The sequence below is a fragment of the Cebus imitator genome, unplaced genomic scaffold (assembly GCF_001604975.1).
Source record: "Cebus imitator isolate Cc_AM_T3 unplaced genomic scaffold, Cebus_imitator-1.0 Scaffold6, whole genome shotgun sequence".
NCBI classification, from domain to species: domain Eukaryota; kingdom Metazoa; phylum Chordata; class Mammalia; order Primates; family Cebidae; genus Cebus; species Cebus imitator.
This window is the reverse complement of record NW_016107321.1, coordinates 12,689,669-12,700,646: the sequence shown is the minus strand read 5'-3', so window position 1 is coordinate 12,700,646 and position 10,978 is coordinate 12,689,669. Positions and strand designations below refer to the sequence as shown.

At 46.3% G+C, this 10,978-nt stretch overlaps 1 protein-coding gene and 1 long non-coding RNA gene across 3 annotated transcripts in view; one reads left to right on the top strand and one right to left on the bottom strand.

The window, feature by feature from the left end:
* The window catches only part of ESR1 (estrogen receptor 1), a 383,841-nt gene extending 372,863 nt beyond the window's left edge, over positions 1-10,978 (top strand). For both annotated transcript variants that reach the window (XM_037742173.1, XM_017537594.2), the window contains 2 exons: positions 4,668-4,851; positions 8,950-10,978. In XM_037742173.1, coding sequence (XP_037598101.1) covers positions 4,668-4,851; positions 8,950-9,184 — 419 coding nt within the window. In that variant the 3' untranslated portion in view covers positions 9,185-10,978. The remainder of the gene's footprint in view (positions 1-4,667; positions 4,852-8,949) is intronic.
* Positions 10,837-10,978, bottom strand: part of LOC119472753 — a 14,155-nt gene continuing 14,013 nt past the window's right edge. Inside the window, exon 3 of the long non-coding RNA XR_005201941.1 lies at positions 10,837-10,967. This is a non-coding gene — a long non-coding RNA (uncharacterized LOC119472753). The remainder of the gene's footprint in view (positions 10,968-10,978) is intronic.

Below are 10,978 nucleotides of genomic sequence, written 5' to 3'. Positions count from 1 at the left end.
GAGTAGCTAGGATTACAGGCACCTGACACCACACCTGGATATTTTTGTATTTTTAGTAGAGACGAGGTTTCACCATGTTGACCAGGCTGGTCTTGAACTCCTCACCTCAAGTGATCCACCCACCTCGGCCTCCCAAAGTGTTGGGATTGCAGGCATGAGCCACTGCACCCACCCACTATAGATTTTTATCTGTAGTAGATTTAGTTCAGTAGGGCATTTGAGAGGTATAGGAACTGGAACAAATCCTTCACTGTTTGTAGAACATCCAGTAAAGCCCCTCCCACAAAGTGACAGCAGCAGCCTCAGGCTGCCCAAACACCCTGTTCAGCACGGTGCCACTCCCAGGAAGAACCACAATCATAGGAGAAGCATACAACAAACGTGGTGTTCATCGGACCGGCAGCTTCAGTGGCACTTTTGAGCAAACGCGCTATTAGGTTATAGAATGAGTCCCCATTGGAGCACCCAAAAGGCGAAAGGCTGACGTGTGACTCATCCCTAAGACCTGTGTGAATGCTGAAGGCCCCTCCTCCTCCAAGCCAAGTGGCAGCTTTCCAGTACAGACTACTTAAACTGTGACTTGAAGAATTTTCTTCACTTTTTCCTTTGAGTCATTCTTTTTTTGATCAAGCTGTGATAGACTGAAGGACTCTCTCAGAGTCTGCTGTCACATCCTTCCTTCAGAAACAGAAAGAAAGTCTGGCCTGGCTTGAAGAGTTTGTCCTCAAGCATCTAGTAAGCCATAGGCATCAGCACCTCTCACTTCTCCAGGACACTTAGATGTACCCCCCATGGAGGATCATGGCAAGGGGACCCCTGGTTTTACTAGGGCTTCCTTCTGGGCACAGCCACATGGGCACGGGCACTGCAGTGTACAGCATACCTCCTCCAGATTCTGGAAGACTCTGTTATCTAGAAAAGCACTGAGGAATGGAGAAGGGCATTCCTCTGGGGTGGAGATGGAAAGAGGAAAAGGAAGAGAGAATCTTAGCAAAATGAGAGAAGGTGAGGGACAGCAGACTTGAGAATGAAGGAGAGGGAGAGAGCAAGAGACTGGGTTGAGATGTCTTGTACATGGGGGCATCCACGTGGCTTCGCTCCCCTTTCTTTTGTACCACTTGATTTCCCCTGACTCTTCCTAAATACCTTCTTATTGGCTGCAAGATTCAGAATGCCTGGAAGCTCAGACTTGCTGACAGCATTTCAAGACTTGGATAATGACATGTAGATTGTTTTTGTTTCCATCTTGGGGATGTGGAGCAGCCTCCAGAGTTGCAAAAGCCTGCCTTGTTGCAAGAATATTTTCAAAGACCCTCATGCTCTGCTCACTTGCTCTGTGCTGCTGGGCACAGTGGTGTGGCCATCCAGGGTGGCAGAGACCACCTGGGATGTGGAAGTTACCAGCATCCTGTTTTGCTCTTGCTCTTTAGCAGCGGTTGCCAAAGCACATGAAGCATTCTGGGAATCTGGATTTCTATTGTTTCTCCCAAATGGGCCCTGAAGGGCAACAGGCAGCAAACATGGACCGCATTTTGCCAGAAAAGTCCAGAAAGAAGATGGCTGCTATTGTCAACTATTGGTATTTCAACGGGACCCTATTTTTATTTCTCAGAATATTTGCACAGCTAGGAAGCATCTGCTGACAAGGATGAGATGATACGCTGTATTGATGCCAAAACAGGACTAGAAAAACAGGCTTGTTCGCAAATGGCCTGCACCCTGAGAGTCCGTGTAAGAACCCTCTCTCTGTAGGCAATATCTGCTCTTAAAACATTAACACTTGAAAGGAAGTAAGGCCTGGAACCTTTAGCATAGTCATGCACATACTAGGTTCTCAGTAAGTGCATGCTGGAGAAAGGAACCCACATGAACCTTAAGGCGGATGGAACATTGGCAGCCCAAGAAAAAATGTCACTCCCCAGAAGCTGAGTGCCATGTCTTTGACCTCCACTGGCAAAATCACAGAGAAATGCCGACTCTCGGGGTCGCTGAGGTCCCAGCATGGTGTGCCTTCGCACTGTGCAAACAATAAGAAGAGAAGTGATACACACATCTCACCTTCCCAGGCAGGGACATCCAAGCTGTTTGAGTCTCTGTTATGTGGTTTCCTTGAAGAAGAAAAGGATTATTGGTGAATGCGGCCGGCATCCTGGGTGGGAATAAAAAAGGAAATTGGTAGAAAGTACATCAGCCAAGTTGGACTAAGTCAGCTCTGTGGCTTGGGCAGGTTCCTAGGATATCCAGCCGAGGCAGGGGCTCTAGCGGATGTGAGGCTGCACTGTGTTTGATGACACAGAGGACTGTGAGAGGCAGAGATGGGGGGAGGTCAGCTGAGGCCCTCCCAGCCCCAACCCCCAGTGCACACTTTCTACTGTCTGCCACGTCCAGGCCAACACCTCGGCCACAGGATGTTTGCCCATTTTTCTGACAGACACATTCTTTTTTTTTTTTTTTTTTTTTGAGACGGAGTTTCACTCTTGTTGCCCAGGCTGGAGTGCAATGGCGCGATCTTGGCTCACCGCAACCTCCGCCTCCTGGGTTCAGGCAATTCTCCTGCCTCAGCCTCCTGAGTAGCTGGGATTACAGGCATGCGCCACCATGACCAGCTGATTTTTTGTATTTTTAGTAGAGACGGGGTTTCACCATGTTGACCAGGATGGTCTCGATCTCTTGACCTCATGATCCACCCGCCTCGGCCTCCCAAAGTGCTGGGATTACAGGCGTGAGCCACCACGCCCGGCAGACACATTCTTTCTCTACCAACAGCCCACATAGAATATAAGTGAAGTAGTTCAACAATTTCCTTCTTAGCCTGCTGTCTCTCTGCTACTTACTCATTCTGTGCTGTTTGCTTTAGATCAGAGTGCCCCAGGATACCAAAAGCTGCACCGGAAGTTGAATCCTATTCAACTACGTGGAAGTCAAGATCCCAACCATTCTGGTTTTGTTGTTATTGTTATGTTTGTTTTAAAGCTTAGCCATTTTCCATTCTGGGCAATTACAACTCTGTTTACTATGAGTTCCTCTGTGTAGGTGTTTCTCCCATTCCCAACCTACGAACTGCTACGTGAGCAGTAACTTGTCACCATGTTATCCCCATAAAGTCAGGGATTGATAAACTTGGGAGCATTTAGCTCTTAAAGGTGCTAATGAGGAAGGGGAGAGGGCAGGAGAAGAAATAGATTTGTGAGATGGTCAATGGGCTGAATAGTGGTATGACCAAAAAAGTGTTGCTATAAATACACATAATCTGGAAAAAAAAAATACTGTCATTGCTCCCTGCAAGGGGTGTGGTTAGGCAGGATGGAGCTTATTTCTGGAATGTTAGAAAATGCATTCTTATAGTCCCCAAAAAGCCTGTTTCATTCTGCCCATCTCTTGTTCTCAGTACTTCTCACCTCATTGTCACTCACTTTCTTCCTGCCCTTGGGTTGAGGTCACAACTGCTTGTAATAGAATTTTTTCAGCTACAGGCGACAGAAATCCAACTCACATTATGTTAAGCAAAAAGGGGATTCATTGATACATGTGTTAGGAAGGATATATGAAAGATCAAAGGTCAAATGAAAAAAATGTAAGAACTAAGACCTTGTGACTACTACCTACTACCTGGATCTTTCTTCTCTTCTCTCTCTCTCTGTCTCTCTCCCCCCTCTATCCCTCCCCACTACACACAGTGTCACCTCTGCTTGTTGTCAGTAGGTTCCTTTCTGCAGACAGGAGTTCCATGTGCTGGGAAGGGGGCCATTCAGAGCCCCCTAGTCTCAGCCTCCCAGTTTAGCAATGCTAGGGGAAAGAACTTCTGTCTCACAACCTCATATATAATCTCAGAAGTAGGCTCTTATTTTCTAGCTTGAGGCTACTACTTTCCAGAAGCACCGGGCACTGTGATGGTCTCACTTTCTGTCCTGGGTCTATCATCTGTGGCCTAGGGAGCAGAATGTATTTCAGAAAACAAGCAAGAGAGGAAAAATTTATGTGGCCGTAAAAAAGTGATTTTCAAGGTGGCCTATACCCATCCATGTCATACACTTTTCTGCTGAGGCTGAAAAGTGCTTAGACTTCAAATTTGATCTAAAACAGAAATCCTACTTGGAAAAATCACCTTCCAATCACTTAGCCAATTGCTCATCATTCTCTTGACTCTCACCACGAGTTTCACACATATCCCGAGAGAGCGTCTCCTTTATCATTACCAGATGTGGAGTCAGCAGATTGTGTTCCATCTAAGCTCTGCCTACCTACTATCCGAGTTCCCCAGCAGGTTGCTGACTTTCTCTGCCCTTTAGTTCCTTGATGTGAAAAGGAACAACAGTGGCTGCTCACATGGCTGTCAATTACATTACATGAACAATTCATGTTGGTGTCAGACCTGTCTGAAAAAGTGTGGCCCATGTGGCCATGACAGTCCCAAGGCTAACAGCCCCTTTGTAGGTCATGGCTCACACAAAGGAGCCCCCCTTGGTTTTCTGGTGCTCTGAGACTTGCATATGCATTAGGAATTTTACATTGTAACTCAGTTTCAAATGGGTCCAGGACGTCCCCATTGCTAGATTTCTGTGCTAGGGAAGGGCACTGGCTCATTATTACATCCCATGAACACTCTGGGTCTCCTAGACCTCATCCTCTTTGAGCTTCTCTCTCTCACTCTCTCTCTGCGCATTCAGGAGTGTACACATTTCTGTCCAGCACCCTGAAGTCTCTGGAAGAGAAGGACCATATCCACCGAGTCCTGGACAAGATCACAGACACTCTGATCCACCTGATGGCCAAGGCAGGCCTGACCCTGCAGCAGCAGCACCGGCGGCTGGCCCAGCTCCTCCTCATCCTCTCCCACATCAGGCACATGAGGTGAGGCATCTGCGGGCTTCCTACAAAAGAGACATAAAGAAAACATGCTCCCAAACCTATGTGAAAGCTGGCCGGGAAGGACTGGTGCCTGCATATGGAGAACGTACTTATGACAGTTCCTGGTACAGAATAAGCATAAATGCTATGGGAGGACAGAAGAGAGAGATTTTAAATCTGCATGGGTCATGGGGCAGGTGTCAGAGAAGGCATAGAGGAAGTGATACTTATGCTTGGTTTAAAGCATGTGCTTTCTGGCAGGGGTCTAGGGATTGGGTGTGGTATGCAAACAGGAGGAGGAAGCCAATCAGGAGAAGTCTGTGAGCGTACACATTCCCTGAAGACACTGGGCACATCGTTATGGTCCCTTTTTATACTCAGATATCCTAAATGAGAGACCCTGGGGCCAGATGCCTCACGGAGAGTCAATGTTAACTCCTTCATATCTGTTGAACCCCATTTCTGTTGGACTTCTCTGCCAGCCACCAAATATGTATCCCCGCCTTTAATCTAGATCCTTTCTAGATCATACGCCATGATGTGTCTAGAGTAATCCTTCTAGAACAAAATCCGATGTCATCCTCCTGCTTAAAACCCTTCAGTGGCTTCTCATTACCTTTAGGTTAAAGTATAAACCCTATCACTGTGTTTGTATTACTCCTGATGACTCAGCCCTCACTTAGCTTATGAGGACTTCCTCGTGTCTGAGCTCCAGCCATAATAGCTGACTGCTGGATGAGTCATCTTGGGAGGTTCTTCTTCAGGCTTCAGATTTTTGGGCAGCCCTCTTGTCCTTAGCTAGGCTCACTCACACATCTGGGAGGCAGCTGCTTGAGGCCAGGAGGACTCTGCTCCATGTCTCACATCTCCTATCCTCCTTGTACCCATATGTTTGCTGGGACATGTTCTCATAGCAACGGCAGGGGTACCAGAAAGTGATCCTGTTTGGGCAAATACATTTTACTCTTTAACTCATATCCACTGACATTTCATTGGCCAAGCAAGCATGTGGGAAGCCCAAAGTCAAACTTGGACATGTTGCTGGGGAAGTGAATATTTCTGAGCAATAATCTAATCTATCACAGCTCAGATCTCACTTCTTGCCAGAAGCATCTCCTAACCCTTAAGAAGTAGTTAGAACTTACACCCTGTTCTTCTCTGTGGTTTCTACCCATTTTACTATTGTTCTGCCCATTTAGAATGACAACTCTGTAAGCCAGCATTGCAATCTGGCTTGCTTACCCAATATCACCTAGCATGGTGCAGAGCACATAGGAAATACTCAACAAATATTTTCTGTAACAGCTAAGGAAGGACATCAGCAGAGAAAATAGCGTCTATGCCAAAAGGTGACAGTGGACTCATTTCCATTCCATTGTTTTGCAATGTGGCTAGCCAAAAGCTTAGTGGATGCCACTCTCATAAGTAGACCTCACCTGCAGGGAAGAGATGGGGAGATTGGTGGGTTCTTTATTGCAGACTCCAGCAGGTCCACAATAATGATTGGAAGTGATGACACTAGAAGGACAGGTACCAATGGGTGATGAAGCCACAACGATGATGTCAAGTGATATCATTAGAAGGACATGTACTCATGGGTGATGAAGCCTACATGACCTTGGGCTTACACCAGGACCCTAGGAATGAAAGAGATTCCTTCTCGTAGTGGCTATGAGAGAAGGCCTATGATGTCTGAAGGAGGTTGGATTTGATTCTTTTTAAGGGACTTTCAAATGTTGAGATCATGATTCAGATGGCAAGAAGTTTGCTCCATTAAAGTCCTGGGCACCACCCTTTCCAGAGACACCCTTAAAAAATTATTAGCTCTTGGGAAAATAGATGTGTCTTATTTTCTTTGTATCACTCAAAGTGCCATATATGAAGACTTATATATGGTATATGCTCACAACATTACTACTGAGTGAATGAACAAGCAAATGAGGGAATGAATTAATGAACAAATGACTCATGGAAGGCTTTTCCATGCCTTGTGAATTTGGCTTCTACTTGGTAAGAAGGTGATTGCAATCTTTATTCTCAGGGTTCCCCAAGGATCCCTGTGTAACAGACGAAGGAATCACAGCTGTCAGGTAGAGTAGGTGACTGCATTCAGAGTATACACTTCCAGTCTTTCCTTTTCCTTTTGATGAATATTATAGAGAGGGAAGCCATGAATGGATTAGATACCAAAATCCCTGGCTGAGAGAATAACCTTACCCTGGAAGAAAACATATTAGCTTTGACTCTGAGCTAGGAATTTCAGTGATATTGTAGATTCAATGCATTGCGGTTGAATGTTTTTATTTGTTGATAGGAATTGCTGAATTTTCAAATCCATTAACTGCTTGTCAGCATTAGCAAGCCTAGTTAGTTAATACCAAGTAAATCTGCACTAAATATACAACCCTGGGTGATTTTACTGGCCGCGTCTGGCAGAGGGCAGTAGCAGTGAGAAAGCTCTGTAGTTTCTGCTGAAATTGTGTGAAAAGCTGGAGAGAGGTTGTTATTCTACTGAAAGCTTTGAACCCTCTCTCTGTCTCTCTGTCTCTATCTCTCTCTCTCCCCTTCTCTTTCTCTCTGTCTCTCTTTCTCTCTCTCTCTCTCTCTCTCACACACACACACACATATACAACAATATTTCAGTTCCTCACTACAGCCAATCTAAATCACAGAAACCTATTTTGTTAAATAATCTTGGCCCCAGACATATGTTGCTATGCAGAGAATTTAATACCAGATTTCATCCAACTGTAAATGTGAATCATCAGGTTTTGGGAGGAAGACACTGGCAGATCCAGGGGGCATTTAACTTTTACAGCATTTTAAATGAAAAAAATTTAAAAAGCAACACTTAAGTAATTCAGATCATATTGTGTAGGCCCTGAATAGCCTTGATGTTGTGTTTTCATGGCAGGTCTCCAACCTAGCTGAATTATCCCCTACTAAAAACACAAATTTTTCTAAGACATTCTTTTGAAATTTCAAGCTAGATAATAGTTGTTCTCACCACAACTCCCACCACCAGTAGTGTGGTAGGGACAGCAGAATTGTGGCCAGCGGAGGAGAGCAGAGGAGGAGAGCAGGGAAAGGAGAATGCCATTCGCCTGCATTTCCCTGTGCCCATTTCCTGAACATTAACCGAGTTCTGGGCACTGTTTTAGGCTTAGCAGAGGGCAGGATAAAGCCTGCTTCTCCAGGAATTCTCACGGAGTGTGTGAGTGTGTTCATGTGTGTGTTTAGAGGTGGGGTGAATAGACACAAATAAATAAAAAGAATTTCAGGTAGCAATAAGTGTGATGAGAAAAACAGAACAATGTGAAAGAGGAAGGCTGAGACTGCAGAGGCGTGAGGCCGCTACCACTGAGTAGCAGTGGGCGTTTCTGAGGAGGCGGCATTTGGAGATGGGAAGGGGATGCATCCCATCCAAGTAGGAATAACAAGTGCAGATCCCCTAAGTCTTGGGGGAGGTTAGTTTTTTAAGGGCAGCACAAAAATCAGTGTGGCTAAGGAGAGTGGGTTAGGGGAGACAGGCAGGAAGAGCTTGGAGAAGTAGATGGAAGCTGGACCACTTGGGCCTGGTAGAGCATGGAAAGACATTTAGATTGTATTCTGAGTTAAATGGGAAGCAACTCGAGAGATTTAACAAGGGAGTGTCTTGATCTTGAACTGCTTTCCACATTTAAAATACTCACCCCTGCTTGGCTGGAAATCTCACGTTCTCATTTTAGATGCACTGGCAATCCTATCTGAAGGCATTTGGATCCTATTAGAGGGGAATAGGATCTCATTTGAGGCTGCGGAAGGCCACGGAAGTCACCTGCATAGCAAATACCCTGAAAGTGGCTGCAGGGAGAGTGTGAGGGTGGGACAGCCCTCGTAGGAGGCGGGACATGAAAGCCACACAGCCATGAGTTTCAGATCAGGGCCTCTGAAAGCCCTCAGCTTTCCCAGCTGCCATCCTAAAATGGGTCTTTAAACAGGAAGAAACATTGGCTACCAAATGTCGTGGGAGTTCCTCTTCCTTCCCCTTCTAGGGATTTCAGCCCTCCTGGGGCTTGGGTTGGCTCTAAAGTGGTCCTCTCTGTGTCTTCCCACCCACAGTAACAAAGGCATGGAGCATCTGTACAGCATGAAGTGCAAGAACGTGGTGCCTCTCTATGACCTGCTGCTGGAGATGCTGGACGCCCACCGCCTACATGCACCCACTAACCGCACAGGGGCGCCCATGGAGGAGACGGACCAAAGCCACTTGGCCACCGCCAGCTCTACTTCATCGCATTCCTTGCAAAAGTATTATATCACAGGGGAGACAGAGGGTTTCCCCACCACAATCTGAGAGCTCACCGGTTCCCCGCAAGGTTCAGAGAACCCCTGCAGCATTTTACCCTCATCATGCACCACTTTAGCCAAATTCTGTCTCCTGCATACACTCCAGCATGCATCCACCACCAACAGCTTTCTAGATGAGTGGCCATTCATTTGCTTGCTCCGGTCTTAGTGGCACATCTTTTGTCTTCTGTTGGGAACAGCCAAAGGGATTCCAGGGCTAAATCTTCATAATAGCTCTCTTTCCCCCTTTGCTATGTTACTAAGCGTGAAGATTCCTGTAGCTCTTCACAGCTGAACTCAGTGTATGGGTTGGGGCTCAGATGACTCTGCATTTAAGCTACTTGTAGAGACCCAGGCCTGGAGAGCAGTCATTTTGCCTCTGAAAAGCACTTTTTAAATGGCTGTAAGAATAAGCCACAGCAAAGAATTTAAAGTGGCTCCTTTAATTGGCGACTTGGAGAAAGCTAGGTCAAGAGTTTATTTTAGCATCCTCGTTTATTCCTATGGCAATGCATCATTTTATGAAAGTGGTACACCTTAAAGCTTTTATATAGCCGTAGCAGAGTATCTGGTGATTTTCAATTCACTTCCCCTATGGGAATACAAGAGGCACACAGGGAAGGCAGATACTTTAGTAGACAAGACTATTTTAACTTGATGCACTGCAGCTTCAGATGTGCTGAGAGCTCTGCCACTGGCTTTCCAGTCGTGGATTCATTAACTCGTGCCTCCCATGGACCTATGGAAAGCAGCAAGTTGATCTTAGTTAAGTCTCCCTATATGAGGGATAAGTTCTTGATTTTTTGTTTTTACTTTTGTGTTATAAAAGGAAGCCCTCCTCCCCTAAACTTGCAGTAAAATCAGCTTCAGGACCTGTTCTGGTGGGCGCTGTACTTGGATCTTCCCGGCATGTGTGTGCCTTACACAGGGGTGGACTTTTCACTGTGGTGACGCATGATGAGGGTAAAAGGTAGTTTAAAGGAGCAGGGGCCCCGGTGATGCATTTAGCCCTGGGGCATGGAGTCAGACAGTATGTGTGCAGGATCGCTGTGGCTGCTAGAGAACAAGAGGGAAAGCAGGGCAGAAACTGGATACAGTTCTGAGGCACAGCCGGACTTGCTCAGGGTGGCCCTGCCGCAGGCTGCAGCTACCTAGTAACATTCCTTGCAGACCCTGCATTGCCTTTTGGGGCTGCCCTGGGATCTCTGGGGTAGTCCAGCTCTTCATTTCCCAGCGTGGCCCTGATTGGAAGAAGTAGCTGTCACAGCTGCCATAGACAGCTGTGTTCCTACAATTGGCCCAGCACCCAGGGGCAGGTGAGGATGGTGGGGACTGTTGCTGTCACTACTCAGGCTGACTGGGTCCTGGTCAGATTACATCTGCCCTTGGTTGTTCAGAGCTAATCCAAAATCAGGGTTTGGTTTTGAGAAGAAAATACCCCCTGTCTCCCCTCCCCATTGCTTCCTCCCCTGCTAGCTCATTTCCTTCAATTTCCTTTGACCTATAGGCTAAAAAAGAAAGGCTCATTCCAGCCACAGGGCAGCCTTCCCTGGGCCTTTGCTTCTCTAGCACAATTATGGGTTCCTTCCTTTTTCTTAACAAAAAAGAATGTTTGATTTTCTCCGGGGTGACTGTATTGTCTATAATTCAAACCCTCTGAAGAGGTGATATATTTGTTAGCCAATGACCCAGGTGAGCTGCTAGGGCTTCTCTTGGTATGTCTTGTTTGGAAAAGTTGATTCTATTAGTTTCTGATTGTCCAGTTAAGTGATCACCAAAGGACTGAGAATCTGGGAAGGCA